Source organism: Phocoena sinus, chromosome 10, assembly GCF_008692025.1.
Source record: "Phocoena sinus isolate mPhoSin1 chromosome 10, mPhoSin1.pri, whole genome shotgun sequence".
NCBI classification, from domain to species: Eukaryota; Metazoa; Chordata; class Mammalia; order Artiodactyla; family Phocoenidae; genus Phocoena; species Phocoena sinus.
The window spans coordinates 76,388,160-76,409,830 of NC_045772.1; the positions used below are offsets into that span (position 1 = coordinate 76,388,160).

General features: G+C 36.3%; 1 protein-coding gene across 2 annotated transcripts in view; it reads right to left on the reverse strand.

Moving 5' to 3' along the window:
• Positions 1-394: 394 nt before the first annotated feature.
• BICD1 (BICD cargo adaptor 1) overlaps positions 395-21,671 on the reverse strand; it is a 213,136-nt gene continuing 191,859 nt past the window's right edge. For both annotated transcript variants that reach the window (XM_032646745.1, XM_032646742.1), the window contains 2 exons: positions 10,002-10,077; positions 395-6,448 (listed from right to left, as the gene is read on the reverse strand). In XM_032646745.1, the coding sequence (XP_032502636.1) occupies positions 6,361-6,448; positions 10,002-10,077 (164 nt within the window). In that variant the 3' untranslated portion in view covers positions 395-6,360. The remainder of the gene's footprint in view (positions 6,449-10,001; positions 10,078-21,671) is intronic.

Here is a 21,671-nt window from a genome sequence, read left to right on the forward strand (position 1 = left end):
GCATTGTCTCCCAAAATAAAGCATACAAGCTTCTTTCTTCTTTCATTAAAATACTGTTTCCGTTTTTTAAGAACAGGCATTTCCTTCATGTTGGTACATTTCTAATCTAATTCAGCTAAGCGTATCCTCCTGCCAAAACAACCTTTTAGAAAAGATTACAAGTAGGAGTGATGATACATGGAGAAAATGGGCAAAGTTGACACACATTTCTTAATAAGATTGTGTAGAAACGTCAAAGCGAAGCATTCAGTTTTTAGTTTGAATAAGCATTCACTTCGAGTAAATATATAAATCATAGAAATTCATAAATTTTTCCTTTTTTTGTAAGTACAAATCAACATAAAATACAGACACACTGCTCAAACTGATAAAATGGTACCATAGATGAAATGAATGAAAGATAACCAGTTTATTTACTGGAAAGAGTTATGCATTACATCATATGCAGTTGGTAACATAAACCAAGATAAAAGAATTGATGTATTGGCCTCGGTTATTTTCTTAGCACTGTAGTGCCTTTTCCAACCATCGAGTGCATGATCAAATACAAATACAAGCACATATTGTATGGATTCTCCCATGAGACATTCACTTAGGATTGTCAACAAAAAAAAGTTTAAAAGGACAAGCAAAAATAAATTCATAAATAATTTTTTGGATTTAAAATAAAGGCATTTGTCTTCGAGAACAAGTTTCCTATGAAATTTGGATTTAAAAAAATAATTAGCAACAGAGAGTTTCTTAGGTCAGTCTTTTAGTCAAGTTTTCATATGGTATTATCATTAGGTGCAAACACTTCACATCATTTAACACCAAAAGGCATAATAACAAAATTGCAATTAAATGTAGGAATAGCAGGACCATTACAACAATAATCATACAGTGTACAAATCAGGGTTGGCCCCACATTACACAAGTGTTAATACTGGAAAGAAATACAGTGTTAGAATTATGTATGGTTCATCACATATGCATAATCATGCAAATAAAAACACTGAGTAGATTACAAAAATGTCATAAAATATTTTCAAAGAATTGTTTAATTGACTAACAGTCAAACCATTGAGCTAAAAACTTTGTGACAATAAGTTAAAATCATTTACTTCCTCTAAGATTTGGTGCACAATCATATCTTTGAACTCAAACAACAAAATGATTCATTCTGTATCTCCATTATCACTGAATAATGATTTGTCAACAAAATGCCATTTCTCTTTATAGTTCTCTGATATTTGTTTTAAAATGACTTTTTAAAAAGAAAAACAGTGACACTAGAAAGTGTCAGATTTACTTCTCAGTGTTTTCATTAAAGAAACATAACAGAATAATTTTGAAAGAAAAAGAAGTTAAAATAAAAACATGTTCTCAACCAATGTTCTATAGCAGTTAAACTCCAACCACAGAAATAATCTGGCTCAGCAGTTTATCCAGGCTTCAGTTTAAATAGGGCAAATTTCAAATAACTCTAGAGGAAAAGGATGAAAATACACCAGGGATTAGAGCCATGCATTTCAATACGGAAAGGAGACCAGATATAGGAAAGAATCTCCTTACATTCCTAATGGAGAGATCACAAGAGAAATAAGATTTTCTATAGTGTTCATATTATGAATATGGGAAAGCTTACATGATGTGAAATATCTCATGCAAACATTTTACATGGCATACTTTTATGCACTCACACCCTTACACTAAAGGCAGTTAATTGCTGCTCTTCTTCATAAGTAGAATATTATTTCTGGAAAATCCTTGATTAGGGAACATATCTTAATACTAAATATCTTTTTAAGTTATTCTTTAAGAAGGACAAAAGAGATGTCTAGATGAAATCTTTTAGATGTAAACATAATAGGATCAGGAGACAAATGCAATGTATCAAGGACTGTGGCAGTTAACCTGTCATTTAAATAAAGATGAATTAAATTACAGATACAACTCATCTGGGGGCATTATTACAAACAATGGAAAAGGTCACTCGGGAGCTAGATTGGTCTTGTACGTCCACAGAAAGTGATTTTAAAATAAAAATTGCTTGTCAATATCAGTACTGATCATGTTATCTATCACATCTTCAATTTAACAGCTTTTTGAAGAATTATATTCTATTTAATGAAAACATATTCTTGTAAATTTTTTGAAATCTTAAATATAAGGACTATTTTAAATCACTCTGGTTTATAAACAAACAAAAAACATAGAGGGTAAATTTTTTAAATTATGAACTTTATCCTAAGAGTTCCTTTTGAATCTAGTCCTACTTTATATCTACAATATTAACACATTTGTGGCATCAAGGGTTGAACTAGCACAGTTCCTTGGTGGAAATCCATCAGTTTCCCATGATGTGCCTTTCTGAGATACAGATTATGTCTTTTGGCTGATTGATTATAATAATTACACATTAAATTTGCCATTCTTAGCTCAGTAGAAAATATATTTCATTTCTTCCTTTTCATATTTTGTAATATCCAATTGAGAATTGTAAAGATTTTATTTAAAACAGAATATCAGGAAATGTCCACATTCATAGTTGATTAATTTGACTGGTGTTTCATGCTTGTTTGAAACAGAAAGACTATCTGTACAGGAAAATTTTTCAAAGCGTGGAAAAAGCAAATATTGTAGACTGAAGATCCTTTTAAGAAAAGATAAAATTTGAGAAGAATTTGTCCCCCTGAGGGATTGCATACCTATTTCTGAAGTATTCCTGAGGACGTTTGTTTTTTTAGAGTCTGACAATTGAGGCTTTTTATGGTAAAATTACTACATTCTGGACAACTTTAAAGATATTATGAAATATAGCTGGAAGGAAAAGTAATACTGACAACCCTGTTTTGTTTTTTATCCAAATATCTTGGAAAAATTAAGATTGCTATCCTATTTTCAAGGGATAAAATATTTTATGACTAACCAGTATAACTTTAATGTATTTTTAAATTTTAAATAAAAGAAACATAGAATTATGGAATCCCAGAATTATAATACATTATCGTAAGATTTCTTGCCACATAACTTAATCCTTACTAGACCACCAGTAATATTTAATTCTTAAAAAACAAATCTTCCTTATGATTATCAATTTTGATGATTAATTTCCCACTGTTAAAAGTCTCCTTCCAAGAGTTAATATAAATCTTTCAGACCGAAGACTTTCTTTTATTCTAGTCTTCGTAACAGCAGCCATAGTTGGTACCTATCCTTTGTTAAATTTTCTTGATGATCACTATTGTACCTCTTCTTCCCTAGGCTAAAGTATAATCTTTATAAATCTTTTCTTAATTATTTAATAACTTTCTATTTTCACCAAGTTCTCCAAATTCCTCTTATTGAAACAGAACTGGATATGAAAAAGGGATATGATGAATCATGAATTGATTGGAACGATTAATTCTGGGTCCTGTATGCCCCTGTGCACCCAGACCAAAGGCAATTTATTGCTCCTTTTTATTTTAAATATTTTATTTTTTTAACTAAGAAAAATCCTCAGTTGTAAAGTATTTCTGCATCCTATTCTTTTCAGTATGGTAATTGTGCTTACTTTTTAAAGTCTTGCTAGTTATCTTTAATCTTTGCCCACTGTGTTTGCAATAATTAGCCAGTATTGTCATTATACTTCTATAGTTGGTTTTTCTTCCCCAAGTCTGTCTTCAACTAGTCTTACTGAGGTTTATTCTTTTTTATTTTCACTAGTTCTTCAGTTTTCCAGTTTCCTTTTAAATCCTGATGTTTCTTTACAGGTACTGATTTTTATCAATGCTACACATATTTGTCCATTTTAAATGCCTATAAATAAATATAGATATGGCTCAGTTTAAACTATACTAAGTGAAGCCACAGTATAAATACATGGAACTCTCTCTTACTGCTTCGGAACTACAATCTAGTTTTGTGCTGAAAATTAGAAATTTATTTCCAAGTTTCTATATCTTTCTGGCAAAGTTTGCTAAAATTAACATTTTTATAGAATTACTATTTCAAAACAAGCATTTCCCACTCTGTTAATATAATGAACTGAAATAAAACTAGTATATAATAGACTTAATGATAAACTTTTTATTGGAAGAAATAAGTGTTTTGTCTATGACCCAGCTTTTCAGCTGGTCACAAATACAGCGTAAGAGAGCACAAATGCCCTATAGTTACACACAGACAATACTCACTGCTGAATTCCCTGCACCACCAACAAAACTGATGAGGCAATATAGGAAAATGTTCTGAGGTACTTTTTAAAAAGGCATATTTTCCCTCAGGCACAGTTTTTAATTAAAAGTCAACTTAGCAGCTATGCCACTTCTCAGGTCCAAACACATGATGCTTGAAAAAGAAAAAGCAGGGATGGGGGTGGGGGAGCTTCCTTTAACTGAACTCTAATAAAATCCACACAGTCTCACTAAGATTGGTACCAGGCAGATACAACACCAATAAAATAAAGAAAATGTTTAGAATAGCAAGGCAATGCGAGTGGAAAGAGCAGAAGGTTAGGTGGCCATGATCAGGGCTTTATGAAGATTTGTTTTGTTTCTTTTTCCGTATTTTAACCTGAATCCCTATTTTGGTGAAGATTTCCAACTACTGCAAGTTGCATAATAAATGACACTGTTGAAAATAGCACTCATATGAGGAATTCAAAATCCCTTGGTTGCTTTGGTAACAGTGACCACTACTTAATAGGTGTACGACTGATGAGAGCTCCTGCTCTGTGCTTTATGACTTGCCGACTGGCTGCCACCTTTGATGGGCCACTCTACTAGTGTTCCACCACTTCCACTAAGTAAGCTGAGTGGCTCCTACTGGATCGCCATTGTTAGAGCCCTGCATTGTTAACTACCTTTTGTGTTAATAGTGAGGATTGTTTTGTTTTAAAGAGAAGTTACAGATATCATTACACGAAAAGGTCAAACCGGTATGGTTTTAAACAAGTTAAGGCTACCTGACTAGACAAGGAATGAGGGATAGGAGCAGGTGTGTGGGCAGCACTTGATATAAGGAGCCCAAGAGTGTTAGACCTTTCAGCTCAATTAGCTGTTTTCCTTGTTTGTCAGATTATGTGCAAAATAAATTTTGCTGTGAAAATCCACTGCCTTAAATTAAGTCATAAAAGTTACTCAGCAGAATCTGTAAATTAACTAGGAACATGTATTGTCTCAATATAACATAATGATTGTAGGCACCTGAGTGTTTGTCAAAAGTAGACAGTGAGCTAAGGTTTATTACCTGTTGTTTTTTTGGCAAGGAAGATGCATTATGAAAAAAACCTAACAACAACAAACCATACAATTTTAATCAGAATTTGAACACTTTCTGGGTAAATTAATTAACCAAAGGCTAACTTACATCTACATATGCATATATTTTTCCCATTTATACTTGATATCTTGTAACAAGAAATACTCATAGTAGACCCTGAATTGGGGAGAAGTAAAAAAAATTCTGGTCATTAAATAAACACACCATTTTTTTCCCTTCACGTTATTTAGCCTCCTTTAACATTATCACACACACATATACACACACAAAGGAGCAGCACCAGTGCATCTACTTGTCTGCAATTAAAAAAAAATTAAAGATGCCATCAAAAGTTGAATAAGTCAATGAATCATAACATAGTCTCTTTTTTAGATTTACTTAATAATGTCCAGTGAAGAATTCTAGTTAAAAAAAAACAAAACAGAAAAAACAGCAGACAATGAGCTACCGATTAGAAAGTAAGTGCATAAACAATATCAGTGTAGCAGCAAAATACAGTTATTGTTAACATTCCGATGCACCTCATTTATCATTTTGTGCAAGAAAAATGACCACAGTCTGGCCAACTCCAGATTTCAGACTAAATTAAAATCATACTTAATTGAGCAAATTATGTGTATTTTAAAATAAATGAAGTTCATCTCTCATAGAAATGATTTTTATAGACATAAATCATGTGGCAAATAAAGTACAAAGTAAATATCAATGACCAAAAAATTAGAATCAACTTCTGTAGCTGAATTTGAAGTGTAAGGAAAGATGATTTTACAATATATGTATTTTACATTGTCTGAGGTCTCTCTTAAGCTATCGAGGTAAAGCCAGCCATCTGAGATACATATTTCCTGTTTCGTTTATTTTGATTTAACTGAACTGTAGCCATTTGATTGCAGAAGTTTACCTGTGACTTAGAGAAACCATAAAGTGTTTTATCACAACGGAGTCTGTGCTTTGTGTTATTCTTCCCAACTTCCTCTCATCTTGCAAAATGATGGCCATTAATTCAATCAAACATCTAACCACCGAGAAGAAAACACGCGCTGGATCTTGGGCAGTATCCTGTGTGTGGCTACAAAACATTCACCCCAGGTATTCGTCCACGGGAGATGAAGACTAGGGGTAAGGAGGCTTGGAGAGACAGTGTAGAGGGGCGCACTGAGAGCTGGAATGTGGCTGCTCATCGGGCAGAGCTATGTCAGGACTGCAAATGAGAAACAAGCATGTCAGCCAGAAATGCATGTACAAGGGGCTAGACACAGTTGTAAGGGTTCAACAGACATTCTTTTCACAGGAATTTTGCACAGAAAATGGCTTAAATCTAAAGCATGCCAAGACAACTGCAGATTTTCAAAAAAATGCCCCCAAAAAGAAAAATGAAATGCACTGGGGAAATAGTATGTGAACTCCTCCCCAGCAATCACTCTTTTCAATTTCTTCACACAGTCTCATTCCCTTAGGTCTCTGGGTTAGTTGCAAGATTTCTTTAGATCAGTTCTTTTCGAACTTTAATGATTGCATAGCAATCACCGGGAGTGATTCTGATTCAACAGGTCTGGGGTGTGACCTGAGAATCTGCATTTCAAAGAAGTTCCTGGGGACACGGACATGCTGGACCAAGGTTTTAGAGGATTCTACAGTTCTCTGGTAGATTCAATAGGAGAACTAATTTGCCTGTGGAAGTCTGATCTGCTCTAAGGGCTCCCCCTACCTGCTTTAGCTTGGTAGTATAAATATGACAGAAGAGCAAGTATATAATGCAGACTTCCAAAATGACCACGTCTGAGAGCCTCCAGTTTAAATGAACACAGAGATGCTCAGGCTCATCAACGTCTGGCTGAAAAGTATTGGAGAATAAGGATGCAAAATCATTGAATTTCCTAAAGTAATACTACAAAACAGATTTGGGTTCAGACCTCTTAAAATGTGACCAGTAGGGGGAAAATCACACTATAGGTATTTTTTTTTAATTGAAAAAGATTGGCATTTTTCTAAAACTCTGCTTTTTTCCTTTATACTTTGAAACCATAGAATAATTTCTGCCAGGAGTGTTACGTGAGAAAGCTATTCAAGGTTTAATATTGTTATTTATTAATTTAATCATAATTTTAAAAAACCTAACACTATTATTCAAGTCATTAAAAATGAGCATTAGACAATTTTTATCTTTGGTATACTATGTATATCTCTTGAGTTTTAATACAGAATCATAATTATGTACAATACTGCTCTGCTTGGGGTCACCCTTACTTCCCAAACCCTTTGAACTGCTATAAATTTAGTTTAAATGGAGATATGCTATTCTGCACTAGTTAGGACAAGCAGTGATAAAAATGATTTTTCCTATCTATTTTAAAATGTGATAGGTAAACATGGGAGAGCTAGAGGTTCAACATAAGGACTAAGAAAATACTGCATGACAGGATTCTTCCTCCATCCTCCAGAAAGAGTCAGATGGCCCAGGGAATAGAGCAGCAGATAGACTTTCCCACAGACCTAATGGAGTTTCTTTCTGTTAAATCTGCATGATTTAGAATGAGTTTCCTTTTAGGGGACTAAACATGTTATTCAGCATAAGTTACGGCAAGTAGCACAGGATGGTCACATTGTACAAGAGGCGTAAGTGTTTGAAGACCCATGGAGTTCAATACTCTTCTTGATAAAGGAAGGCAAGCATTTCTGTTTGACCAGCTGAAGTGTGTAGTAATGGCTTAAACATGGGTTATACCTCGGCCCAACACATTGTGTCATTTCATGATAAATAAAATTTTTTTTATTATTTCAGATTTCTTAAAGTGATAGGTTGTAAATATTTCATATTATAGTATTGCTATTTTTAATTTGCATAAAACACAATTGCACTGTGTATATTATGTGACAGAAGCATATTTTTGGTTTACAGATTGAGGAATCACTTCCTGAATGTAAATACTGTATTTGATAAGTTCTAGTCAAATAATTTAATCATAATAATCATAATCATTTAATCATAATAAGTTCTAATCATTTAGTCAAACTGGTTCTCAAAAAAAAAAGCAAGGTGAAATAAATTATTAAACTTAAAAAGATTCCTCATTAGCCTTTCCATTTCTTATCTAATTGAAACACTTAATAGAGTAGCCTTCTCAAATTAGAGAGGTTATGAGAGACAGCAGATTTCTGTCTTAAGGAATGGTTAGGTACTAAGAACGGTTAGTGGTAGTAACAGCTATTGAGAGCACACTGTGGCCCAGGCCTGTGCCTTGCTGAATCCTCCCAGTAGCCATTCTCTTTCTCACTTTACAAGTAAGGAAACGAAATCTTAGCCAGCAAAAGCAACTTTCCAAGATTACGCAGTTAGTAGGTGTCAGAGGCGAGGCGCCATTCAAACCCAGTAATGTGATTCCAGAGCTCATTCACTCCCTGAACTTCTGTTGCGCGCCTGGCACTGCCCCAGGCCCTGGGTGGGGTGGGGGCACTTTGTGGAGAACGGACTGCAGGCTAAGAGCCCACGAGCTTCTATATTACACATGTAGGATCCCACTGAAATGGGTTTGAACATTTATAATTATATTCAGTTACTTAATGACTGAAATTACTAATGGCGTTTGTATGTTAACGAAGAACTTTCCTGAAGTAAAAACCTGTTGCTGGAAATGGTGGGAACAGCAGGCTGGGACATCAGTTGGAAGCTGCTGGCTTGGAGCCTATTTAATCACATAACTTCTCCTGCTCACTTGATGTCCCACTTAAATAGCTGGCTGCACAACCACCTGAGAGACCAAGTCATCACTGGGGCTTTGGCTGCTGCTGTGTTTCCAGGGAGCACTTGCGGCTCCCCAGCTCTCAGCTCTAACCCATGACCACATGTAGCCTGCTACTGACATCTACTCCTCAGACATACACGGAAGTATGTCTGGGCCTGCCCTTACTCAACAGAAGCCTTGCCCTGGGAGAAGAGCAACAGTTATATTAAAATAAGAAGAGAACAAGAAGCAGGCTATAACAGCCACAACCAGACTATAAAAACTAGACACCGTTGGAGGCCAAATAACTGGAGATGAAGGATTTCAAGAAAATGATTAGGTCCTGATGGGGTGCTCTGATGATGTGTGGAAGTTCGCCTGTGGAATTTACCATAAAGGTAAGTTCATAACGGATTTGCAAAGCTTTCACTGGAAAAGAAATTGTTTAGCAAACTCTCCAGTTGAGCATCCAGGGAGTATGTAGACCTACCTTTAAAATTCTTCAGTTAATCTTACATAAAAGGCACTATCACTGCAAATATTCTTTTTTTGAATGCCAATTTCAAGGTTTTCTCTACCTTTCTATTTCAGTTTCATTGAGGGTACTGAGTGGACAGAAAACAGAGACACTTTCATAAAGTTGTCTTGGAACAGACATCAGATATGCTTTATATCCTTCCTAATTGTTTGCCTGGGAAATATATTCTGAGGACAAAAGACAAGCAATTCCAGGTTTTATATTTTGGACGGTAATGAAACGCTGGGCTAACCAAGTATTTACCCACACAGGGGAGCTGAAGGCCGCCTTAGGCTACGTGCCAGTGGCCAGTAAAATGAACTCTAGCTCTCTTGCATTTTCAGTGGGCATGTGTGGACTTCAGGAGTCCAGTATGTGTCTGTGTAGCCCATAATTGAAATAAAATGTGGCAAGTATAATTATGTATAGGCAGTCATGATGTGGGAAAGGAGAGCTTGGGGGTCTATGGAACTGATGTGCAACTGGGTGGGAAGAGTGAGGACATCAGAATTTACCTGAGAGTCGGGCAGTCTTGCCCCCCGGCTAGTTGTGAGCGCTGTGGCGGTACGGAGGCAGCAGGCTGCTGACAATCTATAAGAAACTGATAAATTAGACACGTATACGAAGAGACAACAGAGCAACGTGTTAGTAACAATAACTTAAGCAGCTGCCTGAGAGATTTAGTGAGGAATGTGCATTCACATAGAAACATCTGGATTAAGCTTTTTTTTTTTCCCCTGAATGATGCCAATAGAAAAGACAAGGCTTTTTCCTTAATTAAATACAGTATTTAAAAATTAGTGACACAAAATTAGTCCTGAGAGTTCTCAAGTACCTTAGGACATACGTGGCCATTCATATTTGTTATTTAGCTACATCTAAAAATAAGGGATCTATTAACATAATGAAAGATCTTCAAGTTCTGAACCTGAACATGATGGTAATTACTTGCTCAGCAGTTAGATTTGCTATTCCAAAATGGTACGCATTGTTGGACACACCAGCATATTGTCAATCCCATAGGTACATTGAGAAAAGCATGCAATACAAACTTTTCCATGATTAATAGTAGGATATTAGAGAAGGAAATCATCTTTACAGTTTTCTGAAAATAGGTTTTATTTATCAAAAGCAAGAATTGTTAGAAATCTTAGAATGTTTATTTTATATATATTAAATTGTCAGCAACTGACTGAGAAAGCTAACCTGAATGGGAAATCTACTTTTGTCATTTTAAAATCATACAATAAAAAAAAAAAGAAGTCATACAATATAGCTCACACTAGGTTGACAAAGCACTAGCTAGTAAAAGTTCAGGCTTTAGCTGATCAGTTATGTTACTCATCTACTCCAAGAAAGACCATGTGCTGGGTGTTCTAAAATAATCAAAGAGCAGTCTGTTTACTGGTATCAGGCTGATGTACTAGGATCATCTGCGAAGCTAGTTAGAAATGCATACATTATATTTCTGCAAAAAAGATTTTGCAAAAAGTTAAAATTAGAATTAAAAATTCAATTATTCTTAAATAATTGCAGCATTTCCTCTTGCTAACTGCTTAGACTATGTATTTGCTTAGCAAACCTCTTTCCCTATATGTTATATATGTAATATTTAAGCCAAGTTACCACAAATTCTGGATTTAAAGTCGAATTAATGAGCCTCTACTGAAATTTATGTTCAAAGGCTTGTATCTAAGCATCACTTGTTCTAAAGCCAACATGTTCTCTATTGTAACAAAACCTGCTTGTATAACTCCAGAATACCAAAATTCATGAAAATTGCTCATGCTTTTGTATAAGACATTGCAAACACACTAAAGTTGTCTGTGATGCAAAGTAGAATATAAGATAGGCTTGATTTAAGTTCATTCAAGAGAACATCACTGAAGACAGAGACCCTTTTATAAGGTGGTCTTTGTTGCAGAGTAACTTATTAATTATTGTTTTTTAATAGGAGCAAGATCTGATTCGTTGAGTAACTGGTGTTCAGATTATCATACTCAGTAAAAGTCTTTCAAATGTAAAAAATATTTCCATTTTCTTAGCTTTGGAGAATACTTTCTATTTTTTATTTAAGTCTTTGTTTTTCCACTTTGCAGCTTGATTAGCTCAATGATTCCCTTTTGTAGAAACTCAGGAGTCTTAAAGGATGAATTCCTTTATGCTCTTTTCACCTTTTTCAACGGATGTGCTAAGGGATAATTTAGGAATTGTTGGACAAATTTAGACAACTATTTTGATGTGGCCACCAGACATGTTTAAGTTAACCAGATGTGTGCTGCCCTCTTCTGTTATATTTGAGTAAATGTAATGAATACAAATGAATGTGAACACTTGGGAATCTGGCCTGTCTTTCCTATTGCCAGGAAGGTATAAATAAAGCTGTTCTATAGCAAAGTTCTGACCTCTGTGGAATGGCAAGCCCCAGAATTAGAGTAATTAGAGTTTTTAGATGGTCTAAATTCTTTTCCATCTCTCACATTAGATTTTTTTTTCTTTTTGCTAATGTAGTCACAGATTATTGTTCATTTGAAATATGCTTTGTGATGAAATTTAGAAAACAGGTGAGCAGGACCACAATGGACTCTCTTAATGAAGTGTTTAATATGTGGTGGATATTTCTTACATTTGTAGTGAATATCAGTTTTTCCCTCTTTAGTTATATCACCTCTGGTTAATTATTATTATTACTTTGCATTTATTATTTATAAGTACTTAGCTAGGTGTTATCCTTAAAGAATAAAAACAAATTCCATAGATAAGATGGTGAAAGAGTAAAAAAAAAAGAAAATTGAAAAATAGCTAATCGCTCTGACTCAATTGTCTTCTAAATTCCTCTTCTGTGATCAACAGTCTTCCAGTCATGGACTTGGCTAACCCATGTGTATTTAGCAGGTACTTTGTAAAATGAAAGGGGTGGGTTGAGAGATTGAGAAAGTCCCTTCCAGCTATGAGATGCTGTGGGCTTTACATGATCTTACCTGTTCTTTGTAGGATCTACTCTGGTAGACTCATTCTTGAAGGAACTAGGCCTCATCTCATTGCTTTTGAGGGCATAAAAGATGAGAAGTATGTGACTTAAGGAGGAGGCATCTCAGAACACCAGAAGCCACTGCTGTCATCTGGGGCCACCAGAATTTGTTTCAACCATTCAGCAAGCAAGTTACTAAACTCCAATTATGTGTCTAAAACTGTGTGAGGTGGTAGAGATAAAAGGAAAACAGAAGACATGGTCCCTGGTCAATTGAGAAAGACAAGCATATTCAACAAAGTGTCATGGTGATGATGATGGTAATGGTGATGATGATGAGATGTGGTGGTGGGAGCACTGAGCACTCATTCACTTCTCACCATGTGCCAGGCACTGTGCAGGCACTTACTATGTGTGCTCTCCTTTAACCTTGCTTTATTAATCCCAATTTGTGAATGAGGAAAGGGGGACCTAGGTTAAGTAACTTGCCAAAGTTCACTAAGAGGTGGAGCTGGAATTTGAATCCAGGATTGTATGATCCAAGGGCTGAATTAGATTTTAAGACACCTCACTGCAATGCTTCCCATGATAGGGAAATGTAGGGATCTCAGAGCAGAAACAATTCACTAATCTAAGTAGTCAGAAAGTGCTTCCTGGAGGTTGTGACATCTAGGTTGTACACCTAGAAAACAAATGAGCAAATTAGCAAAAGAACTTCTTAGCAACTATAAACTCTTTATGGCCTCTACTAATAGTAATAAAATATTTTATAAAATTAAAGTGTTTACTTGAAACGCTCAGAACTGAATTAGATAACACTGTACATTTATATTATGAGGCCATAGGCCTGAGAAATGTCACAGAACTCAAGAGACTGTTAGTGCCTCAAGGGCAGAGGTGAATAAGGGATATTATTGTTTAACACATCTATATGTCCTGGTATACACAGGAACTTATTTGACATTCCTCCTTAAACAAAGGCCTCCAGTAGAAAGGAAGGTAGAAAAGGGGAGAAAGAAGGAAGGAAATTATCTGGTGAGAAAGAAGGAAGGAAATTATTTGGTGAATCAACATGATGTAATTTCTCCTAGGAACTTTATATTAGTTTTAAGTCTCAGCAACACTCTGGAGTCGTTATTTGCACTATTCCTATCATAAGGAAAATAAGTATTTTTGATCTATGGGGCTATATTAAAATCTCATGTATTCTGAGACTAGTTTTTTCTTTGACATTTTTCATGATCTCTCCCACCAAAAACAAATACAGAGCTTGGCATCACAGTACGGTCTCCGCAAACATTCACTGATTAAGTTAATACATGATCACCAGCTAAGAAGTAGCAGAGCAAAGATTTAAAGTTAAACTTTTCCAATGCTAAGGCCTATTTTCTACTCACTACTCTGTTTGTCTCTCGAATTGACGCCAGCTACCTCTAGAAACTATCAGACACATATTGTCAAAGAAACGTAAGAACTTCATCAGACAGCTGACCATAATTTGAAGGCAACTAGTCACCTCAAAAACACAAAGCATGATAAAAGGTGCAGGAATGGGGATAATATCCAGTTTCTATGAAGAGGTGGCTGAAATTAATGAATTTCATTGGCAGGAAGAGAAAGTCTTGTCATATGGTTTTTCCTCAGGCATCTACTATTTTTAAACTTTTCAATGCAATTTAGAAAACTAGCCCATTTTCTAAAAGTCAGTGCCTTAGTGACTGCATGGGCCCACTGGTGACTGATCGGGATGGGGGGAGAGCCTCATGGGGCGGGGCAGGAACACTTCTATGTTTTGGGCTTCACACATGGCTCAGATGGCAGTGGAGGGAGTGATGAGGACAGTGTGCTGCTGCAGGGGTGGCTTCTTTGGTGCCTGGATGTTCTGAGGAGGGCAGAGCAGCAGCTCTCTGTGGCTAACAGTCTTTTACAGAATGGCCTGCACCCCAGTCCCTGGTTTTCCTGACCTGAGAACTAATGCATCCTAACCATTTCGTGATGTCTTATTTTCCATACCACATCTCCTTCCTTCATGACCATAAACTCCATCAAGTGCTTCACACGTTCCCATGAAAACGATTTCTGTCCCCTGAGTTTTCCTCAGGCCAAATAATCCAAGTTCTTCCTCACAGGACATGATCTCAACCTCTCACACCCACATCTTTGCTCTCTAACCATACTCCAGTTTGTGTACAACCTTCTAAAAATGAGGTGCTCAGAGAGGAAACCATGAGTGATAAGATGTGGCAGCTGGACAGGGCTGGCAGAGTCCTGCTCATCTGAGACATCCTGATTCTACTAAAAGAGCAGAAGCCTGCGTGGCATTTTTGGGCAGCCACATCACACTGCTATCTCATATGGGCTTACTTTGCTTAAAGATGGTGCTGTCAAGTCATGTTTCCTCCATCCTGTACTTACGGTGTCTGGAATTTCAGTGCAATATTTTATATCCTTTTTTTTTTTTTTTTTTTTTTTTTTTGCGGTACGCGGGCCGCTCACTGTTGTGGCCTCTCCCGTTGCGGAACACAGGGTCCGGACGCGCAGGCTCAGTGGCCATGGCTCACGGGCCCAGCCGCTCCGCGGCATGTGGGATCTTCCCAGACCGGGGCACGAACCCGTGTCCCCTGCATCGGCAGGCAGACTCTCAACCACTGCGCCACCAGGGAAGCCCTATTTTATATACTTTTAACATTATGTTAATCTCTAAAATGTTTCACCTCTTCCTACCTGATGCATCTTTTAGATTCTATTCTGTCATCTACCATATTAACTTCCTCTTCCTTTTATTTTCTCTCTCAAATCAGAAAATGTGATAACTATGACCTTGATTCTTCTCAACTCTAAGCAGGCCAAGGGTTGAAATAAATAAATATGTTTTAATTTAAGGAAACCCACTGGAAAAGGAATACAGAAGCACAAATTCTAACTGAAAATCTGTACTCGAATTTCAGCAGACTTTCTTTTTGGCAAAAATCATTTTAGAGTGAAGTTAAAGTAGTCAAATCAGTCTTGGAAGAAACCAAATTGACAATAGAATGTGAAATTTGAGTAATTATGTTAGTATAAAATATACATTTTTATGTACTATGCACTGAGGTGGAGATAGAAAAATTGCATAACATTTTTTTGTTTCCCAACTCAGAAATTCTGAATATTTGTGGATAATAGCACAAAGGTGCTCTCCACAATTAATTACTGACATACTTATGCACACACTCAGGGCTTAAGTGAGGGTTTTACACAATAATTCATGGGACTGGATAATGGGTACATCACAATTTCCTTCATTTGCCAACGATGCTTCTGCAGCAATTTTTTTATGGTCTCTTTGCCTTCCTCATTATTCTCTATTCTCTTTCTTCTGTGCTCTTCAACTTTCCTCCATGTCAGCATAAGATTTAGGTCCATCAGAGAGATCTTAATGTTTTGATCCCTGCTCCACCAACCAGTAGCTGAGGGACATTGAAGAAGTGACTTCACCATTCTGAGTCTCAGCTTTTCTGTTAAGTGAGGACATTAAATATAAATCTTGCAGATCAGGTGAGAGGATGTTTGTGAAAGCATCCTCTTTCACATCTGTGAACAGGAACTGGTCATCGATAAGACATGAGCGCTAAAGGGAGGAGTCAAGATGACCTTGACATTTTCAGCTTCAAGAAACAAAGTCCTTGCAATTAACAACAATGAAATTAAAAAGACCAAATAGACCATATAATAAGATCATTTCAACAAGTCTTTGCTCCTATTATTACGTTCATCTAAAATGCTCTTCTCTTCTCTTGGAGTATTCAGAACTAACAAGTTTCAGTCTTTACTCCTGACCACCCAAGAAGGAAGTGTCTGCTTCCCCTAAACTCGGTTAGCACTTATCTCCTCTCCTTCAGCATTTCTCATACACAGCTTTTGACCACTGCGTTTCTTGCAGTGTATCTAAATTCCTCAGTCACGCTATGCAGTTGACAGCAGAGAGGACACTGCCTTATAATTCTTTGTTTCCCCACAGTGGTTTCCTTCGGGAATTTGTATGTGATACAAAAAACCTGCTAATATACTGACTTTGCCGTCCCTAAAGGATCATTAGACTTGTTTATTAGTTACATTATTAATGTCATTGTGTGAGGGATCCACTTGAGGCAGAAAGAGTACAATTTAGACATTCCTGTCATCATAACAATATCTTCCTAACAAAAGGAATAAGAAAGAGAAAATACTCTCTGATAAATATTTTTTTTTTTTTTTTTTTTTTTTTTTTTTTTGCGGTACGCGGGCCTCTCACTGTTGTGGCCTCTCCCGTTGCGGAGCACAGGCTCCGGATGCGCAGGCTCAGCGGCCATGGCTCACGGGCCCAGCCGCTCCGCGGCATGTGGGATCTTCCCGGACCGGGGCACGAACCTGTGTCCCCTGCATCGGCAGGCGGACTCTCAACCACTGCGCCACCAGGGAAGCCCTCTGATAAAGATTTTAAAGTTAATTTAGGATTATCAGGTGATTGATTATTCTTCAATAATTTTAAGACTTTGATGTATAAATCTTGAAAATAATTATAATTGCCATTATTTAAAATATGCCAAATAACATCAATACTAAATTATTCCTCACTAAATCTACAAAATGACTAATAGTGTGTTAGTGAATTAACAGAAGAGTTAATGGAAAGAAGCATCAAAATACATTCTCCTCGCAGTAATAACTTGAACACTTAAGTAGACCTATGGATGCCTATACACATAAACGGAAAAAACAGACATATACAGTAGAGAATTTAAGAAAAATTTTAAGATAGGAACATTATATAAAGAAAATAATGAGATAGAAACATTTGCATGAATATAAACAGTAGTTAGGAAAAGCTGAAATATTTTCAAAAACGTAATGATGAATTTAATGGTACATTGGCACTAGTAAAAATGGTTAGCTGTGAAAAACTTTTAGCATTTTATAATTAACACATAGAGTTGCTACCTCATCCCTTTTTGCCAAACATATCACATGAGTTTCTCTGAAAGTACCCACAGATAAGACAATAACAATTTCCAGCTACTTGGGGATGTAATCTGCTAATTTATGTCACCAGACACTTCAGCCTTAACTTAACATCAGTGTTTAACACAGCAAATCCCATCATTTATTTATATCCTTTATAGTCAGAGACAATCATTATTCATTAAAAATTTCCAGGGAACGATGCAGACAGAATTGTTGAAACACATAAAAAAATTTCAGGATAGACAATGCAAAAATATGACTTGGTGACAAATCTTTAAAAACATCTGGCTCTGCCTTCATATAAATGACAACTGTGCATAGTTTATCATACTTTGGGGACAAGCATTAAAACTGTCTTCCACAATGTAGAATCAGAGCATGTCTTGCTAACGAGCAGGAGCATTTGTAGACTTTTCAGTGATTATGGATCAGACAAAAACTTTCACCCAGCTTTCCATTTGCTGTCCTGAGGAATATCATATGACTAGCTGATAAAACAAAGCAATATTAAAAAGTCTATATTTATTTCAAACCTTGCAAAAGAGAAATATAAAAATACCCTGCAGTATCAACTTTCTGCTTCTCGACAACTTACAATTAAACCATGAGCATGTGTGTAATTAACAGCCTATGTAGGAAGACATGGAAGATACAGGGGAAGAGGGTAATTAAATACAGTGGCACCAAGAGGTAAAAGTACATTTTGTTGCCAGATTCTTACACCAATTAAGTACCTTTTAGAAAATAATGTTTTGTTCTGAAATGACCTTCCCAAGAACAATGTCAGCTGGCACAAAGTTAACTCAGGATGGTATGATGGTCTGTTCTCATTAAACAATGTCAATATAGCATGTATCAGATGAAGACCAGCTATACCTTTGAATGTCAGAATTAATTCACCATCAAAAAGAAACAAAAGAGAAATAAGTTAAACTACAAACAAGAACCTTCTAAAAAGATCAAGTGAAAATACATCCCAAACAAGAAAAATATTTGAGACACCACTCAGTGAAATGTGTTTGATTTGCTTATTTAATATATATATATATAGTCATTTCAAAAAAAATCAAAACTAGAAAATATCCTGAGAGGTTCAGGGCATCCTCTTCTGTAAAGCGATGGATCTGAAAATTATAGACTATCACCAACGTCACTTGTTTCTTGGCTTTTTTTTTTTTTTAAGAAAAGAAGAAATACTTATAACATGTAATCCATATTTTGGGGAGGGGAGACAACTCAGAAACCCCAAAACTAAACCAAAATTCCTCACAAGAAAATTAAACCATATGTATAACTTGGTTAAAGGAAAAGCAATATATTTAAATATTAAATATTTTTAAAATACAAGTTTACAGAAGGTGCTTATTCAGTTCTCAAAGAAAAGAATGAAGATTTACAATAACAAGCTTCCTAATGTAAAAGTATTTGATTTGTAGAAATTTAATTCAAGCAAAGCTCTTCAGAAATAAATCTATTAAAGAAAATAAGGTTCACTCAGGTTTATAGCCGACTTACCTCTTTTTGCTTTTGATGTCAAGTAGTGCATAAAAAGAGAAAAAAATTTATGTTTAACTGATTCTACTGTCATAATGGCTTATTCCATAAATACCTACTCAGAGTAAATGACTCTAGTATACTTTTTTGTTTGTTTGTTTTTTGTTTTTACAGGATCCTATGAATAGAGGTGGAGCTGGGACTGCCTGGAAAGCCAGAAATAGGTATTTAACATGAACTAAGCAGCATCCATATAGGGTACCTCTTCCTACTCTAAATTTCTAATTTCAGTTCTTATGACCCAAACTGATCATAGACTGATTTTCCATTGCTAATAAGACAAAATCTTAAGTGCAATGAAGAATTGGGAGGTAAGGCTCAGTTTAGAGCAAAAATGTAGTAGATGAACAGCATCAGAGCAGCAGAAAAGTCCTTAACATGAGGAAAGTATATCTTCTTCAGCTAAAAAAAGTACGAATTTTATATCCACCAAAAGCAGGTTTAATTAAAATGATTGTCCTGCTCTAAATCATTATCTTGCAAAATAAATGTATATATTTTCATATAAAATTTTAAATCATATAAATGCAAATATTTGAAGTTATATTAGTTTCTTTTAAATAATTATTTTAAGAGTAACAATCTAATCTAGTCCAACTCTCGAGAACATTCACTGACAACTGCGGTCACATTGACAGGCCCAGCTCAAGAAGCAGTCCCCAAAAAGGAGACTTGATTTGTGAACTGGACACACTAAACTGACATAAAAATAATGTATGCACCAAAAAACCACACACACACAAAAAAAAAAACATAAGGAAGGAAGGAAGGAAGGAAGGGAGGGAGGAAGGAAAGGAGGGAGAAAATCTCCAGAGTCCAGTAATGAGCATAGCCAAAACAAACTTGGCTTTTACAGATACCGTTCACAAAAACTTTAAATTTGTGATATGGAGAGTATATCAATAACTTTTTTTTTGGCTGAGAGGTGACAATGAAATTAATGGTTATATGACATCTTTATGACTTTACTTTTTTAGTAAACAATAGAAAGCAATAAAGTCAACCATTTTGAGTTGTGCTTTTTTTTTTCCTCTCATACCTTTCAGGCATAATACACTGGGAAACAGCCAAGAAAGTCAAACAAGCATCACCAGATGACTAAAGAGAAGGATGTGTGGAAGAAGCGACACACAGCTGTGCGAGAAGAAAATAAGAGGGTGGCAGGAAGCTTCACTGTTGTGTAATGAGTACAGAGCACTGTGCATCTTTCTGGTTGATTAGCTGCATAGGTTCAACGCCTAGGTCACTTTAAGTAGTCTAGGTATAAGTGTAAGGAACTACATTTTCACTACATAATTGAAAACAAAGGAATAGGAAGTAGCAAGCATAGGCTTCCTGTGAGCATCAGAATTACTCATCATTGGCTCCCAGCCAGAACTCGGCTGCTTCTTCAGACCCTGCCCAACTCGCTAACAGCCCAGGAGAGCCACTGAAGCCAGGTTTAGCGTGTACAAAGGCCACCCCCAAACTGTTAATATGCCTCAGAAGAGTCTGGTTGGCTGCCATGTTGATGGGTACCAGAGAAGCATTTCTCAATGAAATCAGTGGCCCCCATATCCAGTGTAATGATATAGGTATACTTTTGGAAATTGAACCTCATCGGTTTGGGGAAGGAAAGCAAAGTATTAGCACACTGCAAGAATTCAGCATGAATTCTGGAACTCTGCTCTTTCCCGACTTGTACAGTCGGTTTATAACACATAGACACTTTAAATTGTCCAAAAAAAAAAAAAAAAAAAAAAAAAAAAAGTTTGCTCTTTTGGGAATTTTACTTTTTCTTGATGGAAACTATACTATATGGTGCTGAGATATTTTAATATATTTACTTACAAGTGTATTTAGAAACATGGATTGTACACAATGAACTCCAGTCCTAGTCATGGAGAGAATAATTTATATTCGTTGAATCAGAGAGACTCAGAGTTGAGAGAGCTCCTTCAGTATTCCTTCACTATAGCTATCCACATGTCCTTATAAATGCAGAGGAGAGCCTACAGCTGTTAACCTAAAGATTGGCTTCCCCAGGTTTCTACTGTGGCTTTTTTTTTTTTTTTTTTTTTTTGCGGTACGCGGGCCTCTCACTGTTGTAGCCTCTCCCGTTGCGGAGCACAGGCTCTGGATGCGCAGGCTCAGCGGCCATGGCTCATGCGCCTAGCCGCTCTGCAGCATGTGGGATCTTCCCGGACCGGTGCACGAACCCGTGTCCCCTGCATCGGCAGGTGGACTCTTAGCCACTGCGCCACCAGGGAAGCCCCTACTGTGGCTTTTTAAATTATGTTTTTCTTAGTATTCCTTGTAGATAAAAGACGTCACTTTGAAAGCTGCAGTTTGAATATAACATCCCAGGGAATGCTTATAATCAGAGCATTTTTATAATAGAGGTCGTTATGTAGTTATAGTGAGGACAAACAGTAGAATTCAATAGACTAGTGCCAGCAAGTTGGATTAAATAGTGTGAGGAGTATAGCATAGCTGATGGCCATTTCCCCTGGAATACAATGAGGGAGAGCCCCCAGCTGCCCATCACAACAGAGTACTAAACCTCTTCTTTGCATGGGGAGGCTTTGGGATCTGAAGGCAGGGCCATGCCAACGGCAGACGGTTGTACCACCTTACTCCCTGGCACAAAGGATACCAAAGAAACTAAGGGTTAAGTGCTGTAGGTAAGTAATCGACT